The sequence below is a fragment of the Marmota flaviventris genome, chromosome 1 (genome assembly GCF_047511675.1).
Source record: "Marmota flaviventris isolate mMarFla1 chromosome 1, mMarFla1.hap1, whole genome shotgun sequence".
NCBI classification, from domain to species: Eukaryota; Metazoa; Chordata; class Mammalia; order Rodentia; family Sciuridae; genus Marmota; species Marmota flaviventris.
This window is the reverse complement of record NC_092498.1, coordinates 119296428-119323287: the sequence shown is the minus strand read 5'-3', so window position 1 is coordinate 119323287 and position 26860 is coordinate 119296428. Positions and strand designations below refer to the sequence as shown.

Below are 26860 nucleotides of genomic sequence, written 5' to 3'. Positions count from 1 at the left end.
TGGGATGGTGCTGGGGATTGAACCCAGGGCCTTGTACATGCGAGGCAAGTACTCTACCAACTCAACTATATCCTCAGTCCCATTCAAAGTGGATTTTGTTGTAAAAACTGCATATTGTTGCTGAACTAAAATTTATGGGCTGGGAAATCCTGAATATGTTTGTATATGTATGTGTATTGACTCTTTTTGTAATATAGTATAATATAGTATTGTGAATTGCTTAGGTAAACATATTTCAGCAAATTACCTGTTTCTAGCATCCAAAGCAAAAAATGGTAAAAGCCAAAAAGGATCTAGGTGTGGTGGCACACACTTGTGAGCTCAGCTACTACAGAGACTAAGGCAGGAGGATGGCAAGTTTGAGGCCAGCCTTGGCAGTTTAGCAAGACTTTTTCTCAAAAGTAAAAACAGCTGGCGGTATAGCTCAGTGGTAGAGCACTTGCCCAGGGACTGGGTTAGGAGTATCTTGTGCTAGCCTACTAAATACAGCTCAAGTATGTAACAAGCAGTAAAGGAAAATAGTTCCATTTTCCTTGTATCCTCCTTCAAAGAAAAGAGTTTCATGCTCATCAGAGTCCTTCAGAATACCTACAACATAAAAAAAAGAGTACCTACAATGTATCATACTTCTATTCTGACAGTGGGAATATATCAATGAACAAAATGGGTGAGATTCATGCCCTGAAAACAAGTATAAAACCATACTGTCTTTCTTTTTTAGAGGCAAGCTCTCTACCATTGAGCAACATTCTTAGTTCTTTGTTGTAGTTGTTTGAGGCTGGATGTCATTAAGTTTCCCAAGCTGACCTCAACCTTCAGATTTTCATATTTCAGCCTCTTGGATAACTGGGATTACAGGCAGTGCCACCATGATTGGCAAAAAAAAAAAAAAGAAAAAGAAATTTATTTTGTAAATTGTATCAACATTATTCTTAGATGCATAAACATGTCTTATTTTCAGGTACACTTGTGGGCCCTTCAGATTTAAATTGATAATTATTGAGAAGTCAGTATTTGAATTAGGATTAGACAGGTGCCTATTAAAAGTTAAGGTATGTGTTTTTCCACAAATTTGGTGTCAGATAATGCTGGCATTTGAAGTAGAATTTATTTTTTTAATTTTAGCCAATATGAACTGAGTCAGCTTCTACCCTATCAAGGTTTTAAACTTGTATCCTTTCCTTTGATTTATGTCAGGGTGAACTGTTTGATGTAAAAGACTTCACTCCATAATCTACATCTGCCCTAATGCTGTCATCTGGAGTAGAGACTCAGCCAGTTCCACTTGATTCCTCCATGTCTGCCGTGGTACAGGAATTATACTCTGAACTCCCAGTAAGTGTCTCCAAAGAGCTTCATGCACACCCTGAGCCAAGTGTGAATCCAGTTGTAAAGCTTGGAGCCTCTAGCTCTTTTATAAATCAGAGTAGAATATTGCCCTTGAAGCTTCACAGGACTCATGCAGAAAGTTATCAAGAAACCTGTAAGACCTTGGATCATGGGGGTGAGCTTGGGTGGTGTGGTTTGGTAGACCCCAAAGTAGGAGATTCTGTGGCTTCTGGGATCTTGCATAGGGAAGAGAAAGCCAAGAGTATGGAGCTAAAGGTCTTCAGAGATCAAGGGAACCAAGTGGAAATTATGAGAGAGACCTGTGAGGGAGCAAAGGAAGACCTATGCAAACATTCTACATCTGCTGAAGAAAATATCAGCACAAGTCAGGTAAGAAATGACATCTTGATCAGATGAGTTGACTATGAATGACAGCTTTGCAGAGTACCATTTCTCAGATTATGACTTATCCTTGAAACATTTCTAAAATATTAATTTATATTAACTTTCTTGTGATGATATTGAAAAAAACATTTTTGTCACATGAGACACTTACTTAGTCAAAAAAGAGTGACTCTTGTGTAAAGCAACCATTGTATACTGTTTATCACAGCCATTGTATATGGAATGTTGAGTCCCTGAAAATCCTGTGATATTTCTGCATCTGATGTTAAAAAATGAAGTATAGCTACTGGACACAGTTGCACACACTTGTAATCTCAGCTACTTGGAGGAGGATCAAAAGATTGAGGTCAGCCTGGGCAACTTAGTAAGACCCTGTCTCAAAATTTAAAGGGGTAGGGGGAGTGGGTTGGGGATATAGGTCACTGGTTGAGCACTTTGGGTTCAATCGCTGGTTCTTTCATGGGGAGGGCATTGGAAAGACAATTCTTCATTTAATACATAATGAAAAGTTGACTCATTACTTGATAGGAATGGTCATATGTGGGAGACCAACCTTACACGTGACTGAGTCACACTCCTCTGCTGGGTGCTGAGGCGCTCAGTCACAGAAATGTGGCAGAGCTTTCCCCACCCTTCTTGGGTTCGAGGGTCAGTGTCTTGTGCATGGGTGTGTCTTGCTACAGCCCCTGCTCACCTGTTCCTTTGTAATATTACCCCTTGCCCTGTTTAGGATAGAATCTTCCATGGAAGGCCTTGTGTGTGTCCCCTTCTCTTACTGTGCCCTTGGGTGTGGCCTACCCAGGTGTCAGTCAATCTGCTGACAGTGGACATCATGAAGATAGACTCAGCCCCTGAAACCTGACCCCTTGCCTCATTTGAATAGCTTCTCCTCAATAAAAGGGCTCAGCGCGTGCTCTTGCTCACTTTCTTCCTGCGGACCCTTAAGTTCAGAGGAGCCGTCACAGCAACCCCAAAGAAAAAGGTATTTGTGTCACTTGTGTGGTTATTTTGCACAGACTAGTCAGCCCAGTTCAACTGGAGTAAACCCTGAGAACAGAAACCCGGCAGTCATACTGACTGATCAGCATGTCTTCTCCCTGTAGGAAGCCTACATGGGAAATCAAATTTCTGTGAGCTTGAAATTTGAATAGAATGTTTAGTTAAATGAGATGATGGTTAGTGAGCTGTGGAATGTGATGGACTGAGATTCCTGAAGAAATATACATGCCACGTGCACTAGAAAACTTTTTTGCCACCCCCCCCCCCAAGTACTGGGACTGAACTCAAGGGTGCTCTACCTCTGAGCTGCATTGCCAGCCCTTTTTATTTTTTGAGACAGTGCCTTGCTAAGTTTCTAAGGTTGGGCTCAAATTTGGGATCATCCCATGTCATCCTTCAGAGTAGCTGGGATTACAGATGTGCCACCATTTCCCACCTAGAAAACTTATCTCACCTATGAATGGTGTGATAAACCAGGAGTCAGCAAACTTTCTCAAATTTTTTTTTTTTTTTAGTTGGCAGTGCTGGAAATTGGGTCCACAGCCTCTTCCACACTAAGCAAGTACTGTACCACTCAGCTATATCCCCAACCCCAGCAAACTAATCATCTGTTGTAACATTAAAGCAGGTCTAGACACTGTGCAAATGAATGAGTATGGCTGTATTCCAATGAAACTTTTCGATTTTTGTATTTTACTGAATAATTGTCAAAGATTTATGCCAAATTTTATTGTAAGAAAGTTGGGTGCAATCATTATGTGAAGCTTTTTTGTCATTGTTAAACAGTGTACTTAAAAATCATTTATTACTAAACTGTCATTGGTGCAAAACTAGTATGCATAGAATAGTTGTGAATATATGTTAATGTGGTGGCAACAATTATATGGTAAAATATGTTTTTTGTTTGTGCCATCACACCCAACAACCTCCTCCTCCTCCTCCTCCCGCTCCTCCTCCTCTTCTTTTAGCTGTAGATGGACACAATACCTTTATTTCTTTATTGCTTGTTTGTTTATTTATTTATATGGTGCTAAGGCAAACCCAGTGCCTCACATGTGCTAGATAAGCAGTCTACCACTGAGCCACAACCCCAGCCCAGCCACACCCAACTTCTAATAAAATTATAAGCATAAGTGCAGACCTGAGGGCTCTAGTTTGCTGACCCCTGCTATAAAACCATTACTAAATTAAGTCTAGCATCCTTGGCTAGACTCTATTTTCCAACTGATAAATGCATTATTTCTTTGCACAGGTTGTAGGGAAATTAATTATTGTTAGGTAGAGTTTATACATTGGCTGTAATTAGTCACGAATGAAGTATTGTATATTATTTCTTGATGTGATAGTCTGAGTTTAACAAAAAAATGTGGTTTTTTATTTGTTTTTATGAATTACTAAGAATTGAACCCAGAGGTATTCTACCTCTTAGCTACATTCCCAGCCCTTTATTTTTTTAATGAGTTTGTATATATATATATATATACATTTTTTTTAAGTTGTAGGTGGACACAATACCTTTATTTTATTTTTATGTGGTGCTGAGGATCAAACCCAGTGCCTCATGCGTGCCAGGCAAGTACTCCCATCACTCAACTCCAGCCCCAGCCCCCCAGCCTTTTATTTTTTATTTTGAGATAGGGTTTTATTAAGTTGCCCAAGATGACTTCAAACTTGACTTAGCCTCCCAAGTCACTTTGTTCCACCACATCTGAAAGTAAGTGTTTCTTAATGTAATATTTGATAAAGAGTAAAAATATGTGCAATTAAATTATGACATACGGTGAACTCAAAACATGCATGTGTATATGTGTATATGTCTATGTGAAATGTATACACATAAACTGAGCACAGTGGCTTGTGACTATAATTCTAGCTACATAGTTAGGAAGCTAAGGCAGGAGGATCTCAAGTTCGAGTCCATCGTGGGCAATTTACAAAGACCTTGTCTCAGAATAAAAAATGTAAAACTAGGGCTGAGGATGTAGCTCAGTAGTTGTGTGTCCATATAGCATGTGGTAGGGCCTCAGTTCAGTCCCCAGTATTGCAAAATGCATATACATGTTTATATATATATCACCCAAACCTAAGAACTAGATTACTATCTCTCTATTCTTTTTTTTTTTTTTTTTTTTTTAGTTTTTGGTGGACACAACATCTTGTATGTGGTGCTGAGGATCGAACCCAGCGCCCCACGCATGCCAGGCGAGCGCGTTACCACTTAAGCCACATCCCTAGCTCTCTATTCTTTTTTCAAATCATTCCCATTCTCCTAACTCTATCAAAGGTAAATATTTTTTTTAATATTTATTTTTTAGTTATAGGAGGACATAATATCTTTATTTTATTTTTATGTGGTGCTGAGGATCAAACTCAGTGCCTCACACATGGTAGATAAGTGCTCTGTCTCTGAGCCACAACCCCAACCCAACTATTTTGAATTATATAAAGCAAAATGAAATTTAATAGCTATAAATGTAAGATTTTCTACTTAGTTTCTAAAAGTGGGCTTCATACGTGAAAATATTTATGTGGGAAATAGAAGACCTACAGTTTTAGCAGTTCAATTAGAATTGACTTCTTGGGGGCAGAAGGCTTAGCCCAGTTGTAGAGTGACCTGGATTAAAGCCCTAGCACCACACACAAAAAAAAAAAAAAGAAGAAGAAGAAGAAAAAGAAAGGAAGATAGATTAACTTTGTGATCATTAATATAAATGTGCTATCTGAACTGAGAAGCTAGTGGTTTTGCTATGTTTTGCTGGTTAGACCACAACTGGAGTGTCATACTCTACTCTTAGAGTTGTGTATGAAAGATAAATAGGAAACCAGAAATGTCTTTGGGGATAAGAATTCACACTGTAATCCCAGTGGCTCAGTAGGCTGAGGCAGGAAGATCTCAAGTTAGAGATCAGCCTCAGCAATTTAGTAAGGCCCTAAGTCTCACTTGGTGAGACCCTGACTCAAAATATACAAAGGGCTAGGAATGTAACTCAGTGTTCAATGAGAAAACTTGAGCTGGGGGTAGTTGCTCATGCCTGTTTTCCCAATAACTTGGGAGGCTGAGGCAGAAGGATGGCAAGTTCAAAGCCAGCTTCTGCAATTTAGGGAGACCTCATCTCAAAGAAAAAAAATAAAGGACCAGGCTTGGACTGTAACTCAGTGGTGGAGTGCTTGCCTAGCATGTGTGAGGAACTGGGTTCAATCCTCACCACTACATAAAAATAAAAAAAAATAAGATAAAGGCATTCCATCCATCTACAACTGCAAAAAATAAATAAGTAAAGGATCAAAAATTCTGTCCATCTACGACTACAATAAATAAATAAATAAATAACCAAAAATGTAGTTCACAGGTGGAGCACAATCCCCAGTACCACAATAAATAAATAAATAAAAGGGATAATCCTTCCACTTTTTATGTTTATAGTCAGGATTAAAGATGAGGAAGGCTCCTTATCTTGTGGCTAGAATTTGATTGGCATTCAATCACATTCCACATTCAGGCTGGATTGCTGGGTATCTGACTTATTAAAGTAAATAGTCAAGAGAATTGGGAGAAGCTTTCAAGAATTTGAAGGGTTGTTCAACTTACATGGACCTATCGGACACAGTTCAACTCAGTGGATGACATGGGGCAATAGTAGCTCCTAATCATGCTCAAGTTACAGGTCCTTTCAGAAAACTAAACACTGCAGACCTCAGAAAAGCAGATGTACCATTTGTGTACTGCTTCAGAAGGTTTGCAAATCCAGAAGTATTTGACCTCAAGATAAGAACTCTGGCTAGATTGGCAAAGAACCATTTAGTCAAAAGACAACTGAAAAATTAAGAGAACATATTTGCAGCCAAGCTTGGCGGCACACACCTGTAATCCCAGCGGTTTGGGAGGCTGAGGCAGGAGGACCCTGAATTCAAAGCCAGCCTCAGCAACTTAGTGAGGCCCGGTCTCTAAATAAAATGTAAAAGGGGGCTGGGGATGTAGCGCAGTGGTTAAGCATCCCTGTGTTCAATCCCAAGTACAAAAAAAAAAACAAAACAGGGAACATATTTGCACCATGTATCACAGATAAATATATCTCTAATACATAGAGACTTCTTGTCTTGAGGAATGAAGAAACAAAACCCAATTAAAAATGGGAATTTGGGGGGCTGGGATTGTTGCTCAGTGGTGAGCGCTTGCCTAGCATGTGTGAGGCACTGAGTTCAATTCTCAGCACCACATATAAATAAGTAAAGGTCCATCAACAACTAATAAAATATTTTTTAAAAAAATGGGAAATCGGGGCTGGGGCTGGGGCTCAGTGGTAGAGCACTTGCCTAGCATGTGAGGCCATCAATTTGGTCCCCAGCACTGCTTTTAAAAAAAGAAAAGAAACAAAAATAGGGGAAGGATTCACTGTATACATGTGGTGCTTAAATAAATGAAGAGATGATCAGCCTTACAACTAGAGAAATGCAAAGATAACCAACCTAAGCTTCTATTTTTTATCTTACAAAGAAGTATGACAGCACATTTTGGTTAAGAAGGCTTTAAGGAAATATTCTCATATCTTGTTGGTGGGAATGAAAACTGATACACTCTTTCTGAAAAGGAATCTGGCGGTACTTAACAAAACTACGTACACCCCCAATCTATTGACACATATTCTCTGTTCTAGTAATCTACCCTTGAAGGAACATCTTCAACATGAAACACACACACACGCACGCACACACACACACACACACAAGGTTATCCTTTAGTTTATAATTGCAAGGAAATAACCTCAATGTTCATACGTAGGAGAAAGGTTGAATAAACTGGTTTGTGGTTTATCCTTACATGGAGTATTGTGCAGCTGTATTAAAGAGTGAAGAGGATCTCTGTGTACTAATTTGGAGTTACTTCAAGATATCAGAACTGCAAAAACTTCCAGGTTTTGCAGTTCTCTAGAACTCACAGGACTCAAAGGCATCTAGTCATACTCATAGTTAAGGTGTGCTTTTGTTATTCTTGTTCAACCTAAGGTACTTTGCCAAGCTACATCCCAGCTCCCCTGCCTCTTTTTATTTATATATATGTACTTGTGTGTGTGTGAGTGTATTTAGTTGTAGATGAACAGACAATATCTTTATTTAAATTATTTTTATATGGTGCTGAGGATCAAACCCAGTGCTTCCCATGTGCTAGGCAAGCACTATACCACTGAGCTACAATGCCAGCCCCTCGACCCTTTTTACTTTTTATTTTGAGACAGAATCTTGCTAAATTTCCCAGACTAGTCTCAAACTTGTGATCTTCCTGCCTCTGTCTCTTGAATAGCTAAGGTTTAGTGCAATGAAAGGATATAAAGAAATCAGCAAAGGGAGAAGGGGCATGGAAGGAAGTCCAGAAGAAATCAAGGGCAAGCTTCCAGGAGCCTTCTTCTAGTGGAGTCACACACACTTAAAGTCCTCCAGGAACAAATTGTGTCAAAACATGTAAAATGTTTGCCTTGGAAGTTTAATGCCCAGAGTATTAAACCTGGGGGCCTGGAAACGTGGGCATCATCTGCTTGGCTCATGTAAAATTCCAGATATCCAGAAGGAAAACAGGTATTTAGCAAAAATCAATTATTGTACAGGTACAATTGAGCTACTCTTATTTATGTATTTATATATGTATTTATTGTGGTACTGGGGATTTGACCTGGGGCACTCTACTGCTGAGTTACATCCCCAGCCCTTTTTATTTTTTGAGACAGATTCTCACTAAATTTCCAAAGCTGGCCTTGAATTTTCCATCCTCCTGCCTTAGCCTTCCAAATTGTTGGAATTACAAGCATGCACCACCATACCCAGCTGATCCACTCCTTTCGTTTAGGGAATAGTGAGCTGAAATCTAGTTCTCAGATGTTAGCCAAGGCATATCCTTTCTAAGGATAGCAATCAGGCCTGAAACATTTGCTTTTTTCTGGGAACTAGTATGTACTGTTGAATGAAAAATGCAAAATGAAATGAGTAGTATCCTCCTTTTTGTGCAAGGAAGAAGATGAGCCAGGTATGGTGGTATAGGCCTATAATCCCAGCTACTCAGGAGGGCGAGGCAGGAGGATCACTAGTTCAAAGCCACTCTGTTTCAAAGTTTTTTAAAAAAGGGACTATGATGTAGTTCAGTGGTAGAATAACTATCCCTGGGCTCAATCCCTAGTACCCAAAGGAGGCAGGGGAAATAAGCACACATAGGTATCTGCTCATTAGTATATAATACAAACACATCTATATAGAAAGGATAAACCAGAAACTAATATTATGTTTTCTTTTTTTAAATGCAGTATCATGGATTGAATCCAAAGATACTTTTCCCTGAGTTGTAGCCTCAGCTCTTTTTATTTTTTTATTTTGAGACAGGGTCTCACTAAGTTGCCAGGTCAGGCCTTGAACTTGCTGTCCTTCTTCTGAGTTGCTGGGCGTTTCTGCCAACTTTGTTTTTTTTTTTTTTTTAAGAGCTACATTTTTAAACATTTATTTATTTATTTTTAGTTGTAGTTGGACATAATACCTTTATTTCACTTACTTATTTTTATGTGGTGCTGAAGATTGAACCCAGGGTCTCACATGTGTGAGGCGAGTGCCCTACTGCTGAGCCACATCCCCAATCCCCTACCAACTTTTTTTTTTTTTTTTTTTTTTTAGGTTTGCTTATAGGGAGTGAGTGGGAGCAGGGTGGAAAGAATGGGGCAATGAGAATGTAATAGAAGGAGTGGAAGAAAGGGACACTTCTGTAAGGACACTTTTGTATAGTTATGACTTCATACTTGAAAATTAAGTAACTAGACAACTACAATGTGAAGAGACAACTCAAAATCAAATACAAACTGTAAGAAATAAAGCCAACCATATTACAAACAAATAACAAAGCCACACCGGGAAAGGGAACATAACCCAAATAACTATGGAAAACAGTATTACAAAGCCCAGTGTAGGATAGCTATAGACCCCTGTAGTGTTGAGTTTGAATTGAAGTTATCGGTAAGAACTTAGTGTTAGTTATTAACATGTAAAGAGAATTACAGAAATATATGAATGTGGTTGCTTAAGATAGGGCCTAGAAGCAGTGATGCCTCATTACAGTGAACACACTTTTATAGGTCTTGGATTGAAGGTGGGGGACGCTACTGGGGATTGAAGTTCCCAGGGGAACTTAGCCACTGAACCACATCTTCAGCCCTCAGTTCATAAAAATTATAATTAAAGAGAGAAAAATCTTAAGAGAATTCCAGTTAATAAATAGAAGATATGATGGCAATAGAAAATCACCATATGGGCTAGGGTTCTGGCTCAGCGGTAGAGCGCTTGCCTAGCACATGCAAGGACCTGGTTCGATCCTCAGCACCACATAAAAATCAATAAGTAAAATAAAGATATTATGTCCAACTACAATTGAAAAATAAATATTAAAAAGAAAATGAAAATCACCATATGATAACCATCACAGTAGTAAAATTACCTCAAGCAAAAAAATCACCAATGAATGTTAAAACTAATGGCTAAGGCTGGAGTTGTGGCTCAGTGGTAGAGCTCTTACCTAGCGCATGTGAGGCCCTGGGTTCAATCCTCAGGACCATATAAAAATAAACAAGTAAAATAAAGGTATTGAGTCCAACTACAACTAAAAAATAAGTATTTTTTGAAAAACTTTTGGCTAAAAGTTTGAGAAATAGAAATATTTATGTAGTTTCAAAGTATCTGCCCACAAGATACTTATTAACTACAAAGGAAGAAGTCAGTAATTTTATAGTAACCAGGGAGGCCCTTATAGGGATTGAATGATCAAAGTTTGTTTCCTCAGGAATGAGATATCCCAACACTGTGTATCTCTCTCTTTTTTAATCTTTATTTATTTTATTTATTTTTATGTGGTGCTGAGCTTCTAACCCTAGCCCTACGTGTATCTCTTTATAGGGCACAATGAAAAGAACCAGTATCACTTCTGTGGTGTTCCTGCCCCTAAAATTGCATATCTAGAATCTAATAATGAGGAAACATCAGATAAAACCAAATTGAGGGATATTGTCTTTAATTTTTTTGTTTTTTGTGGTGCTAGAGATTGAACACAGGACTTTGTGTATGCAAGACAAGCACTCTATCAACAGAGCTATATCCCCAGCCGGACATTGTCTTAAAAAAAAAAAAAAAAAATCTCAGTTTCAAAGAGACTAAGGAGATATGATGACTAAATCCATTGTAGTAGCCTAGATTGGATTGTTGTTTTTTTGTTTTAATATTTATTTATTTTATTATTTTTAATTGATTTTATTTTTTTAAAGAAAGAGGAGAGAGAATTTTTTAATATTTATTTCTTTTAGTTATTAGCGGACACAACATCTTTGTTTGTATGTGGTGCTAAGGATCGAACCCGGGCGGCACGCATGCCAGGCGAGCGCGCTACTGCTTGAGCCACATCCCCAGCCCCTTATTTTTTTAAATACATGATAGTGGAATGCGTTACAATTCTTATTACATATATAGAGCACATTTTTTCATATCTTTATATAAAGTATGTTCACACCAAATCATATCTTTATACATGTACTTTTTTTTTGCATTACAATTCTTATTACATATATATGCCACAATTTTTCATATCTCTGTTTGTATATAAAGTACGTTGACACCCAATTCGAGTTTTCATACATGTACTTTGGATAATGATGTCCATCACATCTCTTTATTTTATTTATCTATGTGGTGCTGAGGATCAAACCTAGGGCCTCTTATGTGTGAGGCGAGCACTCTATTGCTGAGCCACAACCCCAGGCCCAGATTGGATCCTTTTAAGGGATCTTATTTCAAACTAAAAATAATAAAGGGCTGGAGGTATATAACTCAGTAATAAGACATCCCCTAGGTTCAATCCTCAGCACCACAAAAAAAAAAAAAAAAAAAAAGAAAAGAGCCAGGCAAGGTGGCATGCACCTCCACTCCTAGCTATTTGGAAGTATGAGATGGAATATCTATTAAGCCTAGGAGTTCAAAACCAACCTGGGCAACATAGGAAGAACTTGTCTCAAGAAAAAAGAAAAGTAAAAGGACATCAAGGAGCTATCACACCTGGATGTACTGTTTTTATATGTTAACATTGGAGAAGCTGGACGAAGACCACAAGGAATTTTTGAACAATTTTTTTTCTTTTTTTTTGAGAGAGAGAGAGAAAAATTTTTTAACATTTTTTTTTTTTTAGTTTTTGGTGGACACAACATCTTTATTTTATTTTATATTTGAGGATCGAACCCAGCGCCCCCCGCACATGCCAGGCCAGTGCGCTACCACTTGATCCACATCCCCAGCTTGAACAATATTTTTTGGACAATATCCACAGCCCCGCAAAAACATTTTTTTGGTCCTGATGATTGAACCCAGGGGTGCTGTACCACTAAGCCATTCCCCAGCCCTTTATTATTTTTAGTTTGAGATAAGATCTCATTCGGTTGCTTAGGGCCTTGCTAAATTGCTGTGGCTATAACTTGCAGTCCTCCTGCCTGAGTCTCCCAAGTTGCTGGGATTACAGGCGTGCACCACAACACACAGCTCCAAAATTTTTGTATATCTAAAATTATTTAAAAGCTTGTAACAATGGAGAGGGAAGAATAGGAGTTCACTGTTTTAGACAGAGGGGAATGAAGGGAAGGGAAGGAGGATGGGAGTAGGAAAGACAATAGAATAAAACAGAACCTTCCTGTGTTCATATATGAATACACAACCAGTGAAACTCCACAGCCTGTACAACTTCCAAGAATGGGTTTTTAATTAGAATAAGTTATATTAATTCCTTGTATGTATAATATGTCAAAATATACTCTGCATCATGTATACCTAAAAAGAATAATTTTTTTAAAAAGGTTCTACAATTTAAAAATATTTTAATAGTTAAAAAAAAAAAAGCTCGTTGCTAGAGGGAGACAGAATTTAATTTAATAAGAGAGATACTTTTTTGGGGATGGGGTACTGGGGATTGAACCCAGGGGCGGTTAACCACTAAGCCACATCCCCAGCCCTTTTATAATATTTTATTTAGAGATAGGGTCTCACTGAATTCCTTAGGGCATTGCTAAGTTGCTGAAGCTGTCTTTGAACTCAGGATGCTTCTGCCTTAGCCTCCTGAGTTGCTGGGATTACAGGTCTTACACCACTGCACCTGGCAACTCATTTTGAGACAGGGTCTCACCAAGTTTCTTAGGACCTCATTAAGTTGCGGAGGCTGGTCTTGAACTTGTGATCCTCCTACCTCAGCCTCCCAAGTCACTAGAATTATAGGTGCCTGGCAAGAGAGGTACTGTTTTTTTTTTTTTTAGTTGTTGATAGACATTTTATTTATTTATTTTTCTGTGGTGCTGAGGAATGAACCCAGTTCCTCACACATGCTAGGCGAGCGCTCTATCACTGAGCCACAACCCCAGCCCCAAGAGAGGTACTTTTTGACAGTTCGGCAAGACTAGAAAGGAATTGGGTTGCTTGCAAAGTTGTGATTGTGAAGAAGCTGAGTGACTCTATCAGGGATATAACAATGAAGATTCTGGTTTGGACAAGCAATTTCAGTGGTATTTTCTTTTCTTTTTTTTTTTTTTTTTTTTTGATACCAGGGATTGAACTCAGGGGCACTTGACCACTGAGTCACAAACCAAGCCCATTTTTTGTATTTTATTTAGAGACAGGGCCTCACTGAGTTGCTTAGCACCTTGCCTTTGCTGAGGCTGGCTTTGAACTCGTGATTCTCCTGCCTCAGCCTCCAAGACACTGAGATTACAGGCGTGCGCCACTGCGCCTGGCTTTCTTTTTTAGTACTAGGAATTGAACTTGGGGGCCACTGAGCCACTTCCCCAGCCCTTTTTTGCCTTGCCATTGCTGAGGCTAGCTTTGAACTAGTGATCCTCTTGTCTCAGCCTCCCAAGCCACTGGGATTACAGGCATGTGCCACCACACCCGGCTTCAGTGTTATTGTCTATCTGAAGTTTCTGTGATGTTTCTACTAGAAAGATTTTAATTGTCTTAGCAACATTCCACAAGATTCTTTTCCTTCAGATATTTCTTTCATGAGCCCATCCACAGTCAGGCACTGGCTTAGTTTGAGGGACAAATACTCATAGATTACTATTTATTCCACCCTCCTCCCTCCCTCTATACTTAACATCAGTCAAGGCAGCAACTTCAAGGAAGTTCAACTCTAGTACTTCCTCTGATTTTGAAAGATAGTCACCTCGGCTTTCAAGTTATTTATTGTACAAATTGAATGAATTTAACAAAGTCAAGTCTTTTTGGATTTTCCAATTCAGACTGAGGCAGGAGAATAGTGAGTTCAAAGTCAGCCTGGGCAGCTTGGTGAGACCCTATCTCAAAATAAAAATTAAAAAGGGCTGGGACTAGCCTTGTACAGTGGTGCATGCCTAAAATTCCAGTGGCTCAGGAGGCTGAGATGGGAGAATTGTGAGTTCAGAGCAAGCCTCAGAAATGGTGAGGCATTAAGCAACTCAAAGAGACCCTGTCTCTAAGTAAAATACAAAATAGGGCTGGTATGGGGCTCAGTGGTTGAGTGCCCCTGAGTTCAATTCCCCGTACCAAAATAGAAAAAAAGGGGGAGGGGGGCTGGGAATGTAGCTCAGTGGTATAATACTTGCCTAGCATGTGTGAGAAGCCCTAGGTTTAATCCCCAGGACCGAAAAAGAAATGAAAAAAGTTCTTTACTGTGAGAAAGGTATAGAAACTTTAATAATTTTGTTCTTTGATCAGGAACATTCCCTTATTGGGGAGGGGAGAAGAAAGGGATAGAAAAAGTATCTGAGAACAGGTGCAGTGGAAGGGACAGCTGCAGAAACCAAACTGAATTGTGAAAGAATGTGTTCAGTTCTGAACTACATTCCTGTAGGAGAAACACCAAAAACTATGGTGCATACAAAGTTACTAGCCAGGGTGTGGGAAAGATTGGTCTTAGCCAGCCGTGGGCTCCTGCCTATAAACCCAGCCACTTGGAGGCAGGGACTGGAGGATATTAAGTTCAAGGGCAGTTTCAGCAACTTAGCAGGGCTTTAAGCAACTTAGTGAGACCCTGTCTCAAAATAATAAATAAAAAGAACTGGGGATGGAGATCAGCCAAGTGGTAAAGTTTCCCTGTGTTCAATCTTCAGAACCCACCCCACCTCAAAAATGGTCTTACTGGGGGCTGGGGTTGTAACTCAGTGTTAGAGCACTTGCCTTGCATGTGTTATCCACTGGTTTTGATTCTCAGCACTGCATATAAATAAATGAATAAAATAAAGGTCTATCAACAATTTTTTAAAAATGGTGTTATTAAACAAGTGTGCTCCAGTGATATATATAGAGATCACTATGTGATGACATCTTACACAGATGGTTTAGCATTAAAGATTCTTTATAACATGCTTGTGATTTTCATTTGCTTTTTTGTTTGTCGCTTAGAATGAGCTGTAAAGTGTTAAAATTTTTCTATATTTTGCTTTTCTTGTTGTTGTTTTCCTTCCCTATAATGGCAGATCTGCCTGGATTGAATATATTGTAAAAGCTTTGGTTTTAGGATACAATACTTGTGCTCAACACAGACACAAAAAAGTGATGAATTGTATTTTGGCTATAACATAAGATGGCATAGTATACATTTTGAGGATAGGCGATTGTATTTGAAGGTATGTAGAAAGGGGGCATTACGTAGGGAAACACAATGGCTGTTGATTACTTAAAGCATGTTATGTTGTTGGAGAAACTTGGTTTTTAAGTTTTGTTTTGAGATGGGTTCTTGCTAAATTCCTCATGCTAGCCTGGAACTCCCAATCCTCCCACCTCAGCCTGCTGAGTGGCTGGGATCACAGGCAGGATGCCACCATGCCTGCCTTTAGAGAAACCTGTTTTTTAATGGTGTGTTCATAATAGATTCAATCTTTGGCAATTTATGTGGATTTACTTAAATGAAATGCCCGCTAAGTTTACTGTGTACTTCTAACCCTGAGAGTCTTTGAACCTGTGAGAAATTTGCAATCGTGTTCAGGAATTTTGCTCTTTTCCTAAATAGAACTATTATTGAAAAGAGTTTAGTTTTCAGTAATTCAAAGGTGAAAAATCTGAATTTCATGGCTCAGTAGTAAAATTGGTGTTCATATGCTGTTCTCTGCATCTGTAGTGCACAGTTGTCTCTACAGTGATAATTTGCCATGTGACAAAAATATCCAAAGCACATTACTGAGACTTAAGATAGAGCTTTCTCTTGATTATTTCACAATTCTCTTATATAATTCATTGCAGGGGTGATGTCATTAACCCCTCACCCAGCTGCATGATTGATGACTTATTTAAAGTCACAAGCTGTTTCTCCAAATTGAGATATGTGAGGAAAGTTCCTTTTAAAGCTATACAAGAATGACTTAAAGTTACTGTTTCACATTTTATTCCTTTTCTAGGTATGCGCATATACAAAACTGAAAGATCCATCTATAGATATAAACATTTCTTTCACTTCAAAGTATGTTAGCTATGAAAGTAATTATGGCTGTTTCCACAAATGTCAGGAAATAGGAAATATTCCTTTGGCCCTATACTTGGGATAATTCAGTGTATAGGCAATGCCTTCTGTAGATGGAGTCATCACTGTTCTTTCCTTGATCTGCTTCTACTTCTAGTTAGTGAAGCAAAGATTTGGAGGAGCCCAGAGGGGTCTACGCTCTGAGCTCAAGGCTCAGAGATTCCTCAATTCCTGAGAAGCTTAAAATTTGCTATTTATAAAAGCTGAAGAGCCCAATATATATTCATTTCCCTCAGGTATTTGTGTAATTGCCTGCTTATGAACTCATTCTACAGGAATGAATCAGAGAACTCCCTTTTCCAGGACATTGTTTTGTTTTTGTTTGTTTATTTGTCTGTTGTATTGGGAATCAAACCCAGGGCCTCACACATGCTCAGTAAGCAGTTTACGTCTGAGTTACATTACTGACTCTCCTAAAATCTGCGTAAACTTTGGAGAAGCCCCACAGTTGATTTTGTTTTCAAAACAGTGGGCAGGTGGGTGACATTTAATATGCAAAACAGAAATGGTTTGTTATCAATTCAAAAAGCAAATTGCACTGTTATCTGATATTTCTTATATAGTTTACAAAAAGCTTTAAACTATAGCTATTATCTCATTTAATGTTGCAGGAAACAGTATATTGATGATCAGTTGTGGTTTTAACTAAATCTGGACAGTAGGAGCTGGGGTTGTGAGTGGTGGAGTGCTTGCCTAGCATGTATAAAGGCCCTGGGTTCGATTCTCTGCACTGCATATAAATACATAAAATAAAGATCCATCAACAACTAAATCTGGACAATAGAGTAAAACATTTAGGATTCCTTCATCTAGGAATACTGAAAGTTAAAATGTTTAGTTGATAAATATTGTAGGAAAAGGAAATTGGGTCTGATAAATTTCTGCACATATTTGCCATGTGATTGGCTGCCTTCTAGCGAGGTTGGGAATATTACAAAGAACTACTATGCTACATGCCCATTGCATGCAAGTAGGCTGTTCTGTTTCCCTTATCCACACCCAGAGACCCAAATGGCAGCGCTCCTACCCGATAAGGAGGCCACCCACCATCATGAGGGGATCCCCCATATCTGACCTCAGCCTCCACATTCTATTTCCTATTCAATCTTTTTAGTTTCTGATCATATTTCAGACTTCAAACCTTGTAGTCTCTAGTCTTCTGGTGAAAGATAACTTAAAACTTTCTTTTTGGTACTGGAGATTAAACCCAGGGCCATTTTAACCATAGCCTCCATTCCTCAAACCCTTTTTATTTTTATTTTTTTTATTTTGAGACAGGATCTTATTAAGTTGCCTAGGACCTTGCTAAGTTGCTGAGACTGGCTTTGAATTTATAATCCTCCTGCCTCAGCCTCCCAAGATGCTAAGATTTCAGACATGCACCACCACACCTGGATCTTAACTCAGAACATTTTAATATAACTCAGCATGGCAGGAGGCAAGTGGAATGACTTAGTTTTAGCTTCTTTTTCTCCCTTTCCTGGTTACAAATTAGAACCAAGGAAAAAGGAACATAACTGAAGTAGTGGGTTTGGAGCTCCACCTGGGTATTCCAAATCTCCATCTAGAGATTTGGAAAGCAATAGGTGAGGGCAACTCTAAAATCTCAGCAGCCCCTTTAGGGGCTGGAGCCAATAAAGTTTAAAACTGCACAGGGTTACAAGAGATATTTAGAATCCAAAGGAGCCTTTATGTTACTATCTGCATTTAGCCCCAGAAAAACTTGGTAGTCATTCTAGGCAACATTACCAGAATTCATTTGACAGTTCTGTTGGCTTTTCTCAGGAAATATTTATGGTCTCAAGAATGGAAGAAGCTCCTCCATAGGAGCAACCTATCCCAACAGAGAATCCTCTTAGATATTTTATATGGTACCCATTTTTTCTTTCTTTCTTTTTTTTTTTTAATATTTATTCTTAAGTTTTCGGTGGACACAATATCTTTATTTTACATTTATATGGTGCTGAGGATCAAATCCAGTGCCTCATGCATGCTAGGTGAGCGCTCTACCACTGAGCCACAACCCCAGCCCCCCATTTTTTCTTAAAAACCAATGTAAGGTTGCTCTCGGTACCACCTAGTGATGAGAGTCCTGGGGTTAGAACAGAGCTCTGACTACTCATTGTATAACTTGCCACTGCATTCTGTCCTTTCCATAGAGTATTTTATGATCTCTGAAATCATACTCCTAGCCTGAGAACCGGAAAAGCAGAGGATAGTGTCATTTTGAACTTTTATTTATTTATTTGGCTTAAAGAATTAGCAGGATTTTGCCTAATGAAGAGGACAAAGGGGAGGGACACACTGAGACAAGAGGAAAAATGCTCAGAATGCATGGGGGAGGCAGGAACTAGAAAAGTAGGTAGGAGTCATATCATAATAGGCGTGGATACCCAATTGAGGAATTTGAATTTTATTATAAAATTTTTATTATAAAAAATGAGGAGCCACTGGAGGATTTTGAGAAGAGGACTGATATGGACATATATTTTCTTGTTGTTAGGCTCACCCAAGGGTAGACAGGATACTGCACTGGAGGAAACCCAGGGTTTAATGCAGACAAACATAAGAGGCTGTTGCTGTAATCTCAGTGAGAAATGATGAGAAGAATATAAACCATCTGAGAGGTAGAGGGGATGGAGAGCAGAGGACCTATTTGAGAAATATATTGTGAATAAAAATCATACACTTGACTACTGATTAGACATGTGAAAATGGAAAGCCAAAGTCTTTTCTCCCAGTTTCTTCCTTATTTGGGCAGTGGCACTATTGAGCATGGCAGGACATGCAATAGAAGCATATTGATTTTTTTTCTTCAAGGGAGGCTGGGGAATATGATGAGTTTAGTGTTAAATGGTGCATCTGAGACCTAAAAGGAATCCAAGTGGAGAGTTGCACTAGTCAGTCAGTTGATTCTGCGCTTTTTAGTCTGAAGAAGTTTGCAAGACCATTTCAAAATTGTGTATCTGGCAACCTCACAGAATAGGCATTTTTCCAATTTGGAAAAATGTCATTTTGCATGTTCAGTAAACACTGAAAATACAGAGGTTTAGAGTTAATAAAACATTGTTACTTACTGCCAAACTGACACTAAAGAACGATTTATTTCTAATTTCTGATTTCTTACTACAGTAAGCTAAAGTACAGGTTGCAATGGGTTGCTTCCTTACACTGGAAAATTAGTGGTGTGTCTGGGTGTTTAGATCTAGGAATTCCTTTCAGCAGATTTGAAGAGCAAAAGCTGAGAAACAACACCCTTCAGTGGCAGTGGAATGAGAGGTCTGTAGCATCTTTTTTGGTTGGTTTTTTTTTTGTTTGTTTGTTGTTTTTGGCACCAGGAATTGAACCCAAGGGCACTTAACCACTAAGTCACATCCCGAGCCTTTTTATTTTTTATTTCAAAACAGGATATCTCACTGCGTTGCTTATAGCCTCACTAAATTGTCGAGACTGGCTTCCAATCTGCAGTCCTCCTGCCTCAGCCTCGCAGGATGCTGGGAATACAGGTGTGCATCACCACACCTGGCTCTCGCACCCTTTTTACCACCAAAGTTCTGTGAAGAAATGCAATTTATGGGGCATCAGAAGGCCAAAACACTTATACTGCTAAACCAAAAAAACAAATGAATCCTCCCAGGGCCAGGACTCTCTTACCTGCCATGTTGACTGAAGGAAAATTTCACTTATTTAGCAAAATGAGACACCAAATTTAATAGTTGGCAGTAAGTCCCGTTCAGCAGCAACTGAACATACTGCAAGCCAGACAGCAATATCATTTTTGTAGAAAGTATAATTACAAGTAAATGTAGGGCTTTTTGTTTGTTAGTTTTTGGTTTTTGTTTTGGTACCAGGGATTGAACTCAGCTGTAATCAACCACTGAGCCACATCCGGAGCCCTATTTTGTATTTTTTTTAGAGACAGGGTCTCATTGAATTGCTAAATGCCTTGCTTTTTGCTGAGGCTGGCTTTGAACTTGTGATCCTCCTGCCTCAGCCTCCCTAAGTAAATATTTTCTTAACCTTTATTTTGAAATAATTTGAGAAGTACAGAAAAGTTGAAAAAATAATACCAAGAATTATCTTCTGCAACTTGCTCACACGTTAATATTTTGCCTCTTTTTCTTTTTTCTGAATAATTTTAGAGTATATTCATAGACATGATGCCTGAATACTTCAATGTATATTTCCTAGCCAACAAAGACATTCTGTTACCTGACCATAGTGTGGCTGACCAAGTCCTATATCTACTCTACAAATCATATTCAAATTGGGCCAGTTGTCCTATTGCTATCTTTTAATGCTAAGGAAAAGAAGATGTTTTTAGTTTTTCTGGGGCAAGATTACTGTGGCATTCAGTTGACATGTCTTGTTTGTCTTTAATCTGGAATAAACAGTTCCTTTGCCCATAATTTTGAAGAGAACAGGTCATTTGTTTTGTACAGTTTCCCTCAGTTTGGGTTTGTGTAATGTTTCCTCCTGATTAGATTCCAGATATGCGTTTTGGGGTCAGGAATACTACAGAAGTGATGTTTGTTCTTCTCAGTGGATCATATCAGGAAGCACATAATGTTGGGATGCCTCATCCCTGAAGAGAAATTTGATGAGTTGGTTTGGTGAGGTCTGTCAGGTTTCTCCATTGTGAAGTTACTATTTTCCTTTTAATAATTGATAAGTTTCTTATGACAACATATTTGAGATTATGAATATTGTTTCTCATTCAAACATTTAGCCACTAGTTTTAGCATTCATTGACATTTGCTTGAGATGATTACTGTGATGGTTGCCAAATTTTTTTCTAATCCCATCATTTCTTCTGTAGTGTTTTCTCTTTCCCTTATTCTCTCTGCCTTCCATGCTATGATTCATTTTCATTTTGTTTTGAAGTTTATGCTCTTTACAAGTATATTACACACTGAAGTTTCAATAAGTAAAGACTATGAAACTCTGTTCATTCAAGTCTCATCTCTCATTTCCAATAGTAGTGTTTTATTTTTATTTTTTATTTTATTTTATTTGCTATTGTTTATATCTTTGAAGCTCCTTTCTTGGCTTCTGTTTCTAATTTTCTAATTTCAGAATTTTGCTTAGAGCTCTAATTTTTTTTTTCCTTTAAATGATAATAAGAATTAAGAGAAAAATTACCTAAAGTTACGGCAGTGATTTCACTGATCTGTATCTTTTGATGGATGTTGCATCAGAATTTTGTACATGTCAATTAAATCAATGTTTAAAAAAATGTTAGCCTGGTGTGATGGCATATGCCTGTAATCCCAGCAACTCGGGAGACCAAGGGAGGGGACTGCAAATTCGAGACCAGCCTCAGAAATTTAGCAAGGCCCTAAGTAATTTAAGCAAGACCCTGTCTCAAAATTGAAAATAATAATAATAAAAAGGACTGGGAATGTGGCTCAGAGATTGAGCACCCCAGTACCCCTCACCAAAAATGTTTAAGCCTTAGAAGAGGTGGAGAGAAATGACTCAGAAGGAAAGTTAAGCATGCACAGCCATTTGTGGTTGGTCAGAGTCTCCCACCCAGTAAACTTGATACAGGTTCAGCATTACTTATCTGAAAATCTGAAATCCAAAATGCTTCAAAATCTAAAACTTTCTGAGCATCAACATGATGACTCCAGTGGAAAATTCTACACCTGATCTCATGTGACAGGTCATACTCAAAATGCAGGAACACTAAAAAATAGTTGTATAAAATTATATTCAGTTTGTGTTAAGGTATATGTGAAATGTAATAAATTTTATTTTTTAGGCTTGGATCCCATCCCTGAGATATTACATTATATATATGCAAATATTTCAAAATCTAAAAAATCCTGAAATCTGAGAAATTTCTGTTTCCAAGCATTTCTAATAAGGGATACTCAACATGTACACAGCCCCACTTCCTAAGCTGCAAAGGCATTTGTCACGGTGTGCACATTCTGCCATTGTTCTGTCCCATTTTAAAAATTTCTTCTGCTTTTAAGATGAAGAAAGTTTTTGTTGATTATACTTAAATTTGAGATTCCCTTCAATTTCTACTCCTTGTGACTAATAGCAAATTTCCTGAAGTCGTATAGAAGTCTCTTAGCCAGGCATGGTTGGTACATACCTGTAATTCAAATTGTCATTGGTGATGATCCCTTTTCTCTTCCCTTCTGTGATGAGGAAGATTTTAAAAAACAAAGCAAAACTTTCTGAGAGGTTTGAGAAGAATTTTATTTATGATATCTAGAATGGTTAGAGATTGAGATACATCTAATTTTCTGATATTTTCCCCTGAAATAAGATTAAAATTATATTGCAACAATTTGTCTTTTTAATTCAGAAGTCACTTATAGGGTTTTGTTTGCATCTGTAATTTGGCCTTTTTTACCTATTATTATTCAGACTTGAAAAACTTGACTGATTTTTCAAGTTTGAATTCTAGAGATGTAAAAGTTTGCATTGAATTTACTTAAATTTGAGGTTTCCTTCAGTTCCTAATCTTTATGACTGCTAGCAGATTTCCTGAAGTCTCAGCCAGGTGGAATGGTGCACACCTGTAATCCCAGCCAGCTATTCTGGAGGCTGAGGTAGGAGGATCACAAGTTCAAGGCTAGCCCAGGCAATTTAGCAAGTCTTACCTCAAAAGTTAAAAAAAAAAAAAAAAAAGGGAGGGGGTGGGCTGGGGCCTGTGCTTGCCTAACTTGCAAGCACCTGAATTCAGTCCCCAGAACCACAACAAAAAGTTTCTCAAAGAATAATATTCGTAATTTCATGTATCTGAATATTCCCTGACTCCTGGATTTTCTTACTGTAGGAGGACCTCCTGATGCAGAACAGCAAAGAACTTTTACATGCAGACCTCCCTGAAGATTTTCTAAGGAGCAAAGGTATCTATTTCTCTGAATTGTTTCCTTTTCCCACTTACTACACATAGTGTTTTAGTTCACATTTCCATTTTGTATTCAGAACATAAAGGCTCTAATAGGTCCCTGCTAGTTGCAGGATGACCTAGTTATAGAAATATTGCCCATGAATGTACCTGACTGAACATACCTATTATCAGGCAGTGTCTTACTTTTTATGAAAGTTTGATTCCCTTTTATTTTTCCTTGAAGTCTTTTATTTAATTTTATATAATCAAATATAATATATTTCCTTGTTTAGAAGGATGAACTGGGACAGGGGAGAAATCCATCCAGTATTGTTCAGCACATGGTGGTTCTCTGGGGTAGGTATGAAAGGAAACATTCACTTGGGTCACCTTGAGAGTTTTCAAGTCAGTTCTATTTTTGTTATTTCATTTTGCTTCTCAAAACAGTGGCTGAGTTTAGGCATCTGAAGGATTACTTCTACATTGATTGGTGGGTGATTAAGAAGGAAGCTAAGATCCAACGGAGGGTATCTGAATAGAGATTCTCCTCCTGTTGCCACCCATAGGCCAAAAATAATCTTAAGAGAGGACTGTCATACCAGAACCTCAAAAAGCCGGTGGGGGGGGGGGGGTGGGCAGGGAATAAGTATGTTAAAGAATATAAAAATTTTGTTACTGTGATATAATGTTAGATTTGACTCTCACCACCTTTATAAGTCTGTACAAAAAAAGAAGCATTTGTCCTGTTTTATCACCCTGCTTCCTACTGCTACAGATTTTCTCTGTGGCTCAAAGACTTGACTGTCCAGTATGTGTTAAAGGACACTGCTCTAAAAAGAGAAATACTGTTTTGTCTATAAGTTTCACAGTGTTTTTAGGGCTTACAGGGGATTCAGTATAGTGGCCCCCAACTCATCCCTAAGATCTTTTCATGGGGATTCCAGTATGACTTAATCTTTGGCATTTTTTTCACCCACATCCTTCCATAAGATTTATGTTGTTTGTGTTGAACTGCACTTTCATTTACACTAAATGACCTTTTTTTTTTTTTTTAAGAAAAAATATTTTTTAGACATTTATTTTGTTCATTTATTTATATGGAGTGCTGAGAATCGAACTCAGTGCCTCACATATGTTAGGCAAGTGCTCTACCACTAAGCTACAGCTGCAGCTCCTAAATGACCTTTTAGAAGAACCTGAGTTGTGTCCTTTAAGGGCTGAAGCTATACCTCATTGGTAGAACCTTTGCTTAACATGTGCAACATCGTGGGTCAATCCCCAGTACCACACACTGAAAATAATAAATTAATAAATAATCTGCCAGTGATGCACCTGTAATCCCAGCTATTCAGGAAGATGAGGCCGTAGGATTTCAAGTTTGAGGCCAGTGTGAGCAACTTAGCCAGACCCTTTTTCAAAATAAAAAATAATAGATACTGGGGATGTAGCTCAGTCATAGTGCCCTTGGGTTCAATCCCTCCATTACTCAAAAAGGGGAAGAAAAAACAAAACAAAAATTGTCCTTTCAGACTTACGTAGCTACTCTCCACCAAAAAGCTAAAAAGTTAATTCACATAGGACATAGATACAAGTGTCCATAGATAAACTACTCAGATGTACTTTTCTCCTTTTTTGGTACTGGGGATTGAATCCAGGGGCACTTTACCACTGAGCTACATCCTCATCCCTTTTTATTTTTGATTTGGCGGGAAAGTCTTGCTAAGTTGTTAGAGCTTTGATAAATTACTAAGTCTGGCCTTGAACTTGTTATCCTCTTGCCTCAGCCTGGGATTACAGGTGTGCTCCACCACACCAAGTTCTTCCCAATGCCATTTTTCTTCCTGTTCCACTGCTGTTTTTTTTTTTTTTCCTTGCTTTTTTTCAGTACTGGAAATTAAACCCAGTGTTTAATACATGCTAGGTGAGCATTCTACCACTGAGCTACATCCCCAGACCACTATTTGTTTTTTTTTAATATCTTTATTTTACTTATTTATTTTATGTGGTACTGAGGCTTGAACCCAGTGCCTCATATGTGCGAGGCAAGTGCTTTGCCCCTGAGCCATAACCCCAGCCCCACTATTCTTCTTTATAATACTACTACTACTACTAGTAGTGAGGATTGAACCCAGGGAAACTTTACCACTGAGCTGTATTCCTAGTCCTTTTTTTTATTCTTTGAGTCAAGGTCTTATTAATTTGTTGAAGCTGGCCTTGAACTTATGGTCCCTCTGCTTCAGTCTCCCAAATCACTGAGGCTACAGATGTGTACCACTCACCTTTTTTTTTTTTTTTTTTTTTGTGGTTCCTTGAGGTGCTGGGGATTGAACCCAGGGCCTTGTGCATGAGAGGCAAGCACTCTACCAACTGAGCTATATCTCCAGCACCACCATTCTTTTAAATGACTTAAACTGACAAAATCAGTCATTTGATTTCCCCAACTCACCCCCAAAGCCATGTGTAAGGTTTTCTGTTTGATATGGGGGAGCTAAAAATCAGCAACTCTACTGGAATCTTTAATAGCCTCAATATAATATGTATTAATTCAGTCTCCCAGGAATCTTCCAAGGTATTCCGTATTACACATAAGAAAGCAAACTTAGCTACCCAAAGTCACAGACTGTCATAGCAAGGCAGAGAGGAAAGTTCTGTGAAAGCAAGTTTATGAATACCTCAAGTCTGGGGGATGCAAGAAGTATTTACAACCACCATGGATTTGAATTAACCAGATGTACATTATCTTTGATAGTGTTAGCATTTCAGCTTGCTTTGCCATGGTCAAGGTCATGCATCTACTGCCTCATCATTTACTATGAAGTTGAAAATTAAATGGTGCTTCTTAGAAATCTACTTCTTGTATTCTTTCTTCAGGGGCTCCACTGCCAAAATTTGTACTCTGCCCCAGGTTGGTTCTCTCTTTTTCTTCCTTCCTTTTTTTCAGGAGGGTTGGAGTGGGATGCTGGGGATTGAAGCCAGGTCCTTGAGTATGCTAAGCACATGCTCTACCATTGATCTATACCCCCAGCCAGGTATTTCCCTTTTTTATTATTTATTTATTTTTTAAACTATATCTCCAGCACTATTTATCTTATTTTGAGACAGAGCCTTGCTAATTGCCAGGCTGGCCTTGAACTTGTGATTCTTCTGCCTCAGCCTCCCAAGTAACTGGGATTACAGGTGTGTGCCACCCCCACCCAACTCCCACAGTCCCCTTTTAGGGCATGCCCCTGATAATCTTAACTTTTCTTTTCTTAAGTGTTCCACTACCTGCCAGTAGTGCCACAGGCTGGGGACCAAGCTTTTTTAACACATAAGTCTTTGGAGAATATATAAGATTCAAACTATAGAACTTCTCATTTTATCTGTTGATATTTATGTCTAACCTATGTTATTATCTTGACAATGTAGCAATATAGTAAGCTTTGAAATCAGGAAGTCTAAGTCTACTTACCTTATTCTTTTTAAAGATTGTTTTGGGTGTTTTATTCTACTTGAATTTTCATATGAATTTTAGAATTAGCTTGCCAACTCCTGCAAAAGTGAGTATTTTTTAGATATAGAGCTAGAAGTCTATGATCATCTCAAGCTGAGTAACATAACTCACAGAATGTTAATTTCATTCTCCAGTGTTCAAATACTTTTTTTTTTTATTGTACTGGGGATTGAACCCAGGGGCACTGTACGCTGAGCTACATCCCCAGCCCTTTTTATTGTTTTATTTTAAAACAGGG

At 38.4% G+C, this 26860-nt stretch overlaps 1 protein-coding gene and 1 non-coding gene across 8 annotated transcripts in view; one reads left to right on the top strand and one right to left on the bottom strand.

Annotated features, from left to right (window-relative positions):
* The window catches only part of Prr14l (proline rich 14 like), a 66316-nt gene that overhangs the window by 8034 nt on the left and 31422 nt on the right, over window positions 1-26860 (top strand). For 4 of the 7 annotated variants that reach the window (XM_071615584.1, XM_027953383.2, XM_071615590.1 and 1 more), the window contains exons 3-4: window positions 1198-1719; window positions 23073-23145. In XM_071615584.1, the coding sequence (XP_071471685.1) occupies window positions 1249-1719; window positions 23073-23145 (544 nt within the window). In that variant the 5' untranslated portion in view covers window positions 1198-1248. Of the gene's footprint in view, window positions 1-1197; window positions 1720-23072; window positions 23146-23422; window positions 23487-26860 lie in introns of those variants that run through there. The other 3 variants (XM_071615596.1, XM_071615605.1, XM_071615598.1) reach the window with 3 other exon arrangements.
* Window positions 25439-25511, bottom strand: Trnae-cuc (transfer RNA glutamic acid (anticodon CUC)). Its single transcript has one exon. It is a non-coding gene; the product is annotated as a tRNA-Glu (tRNA).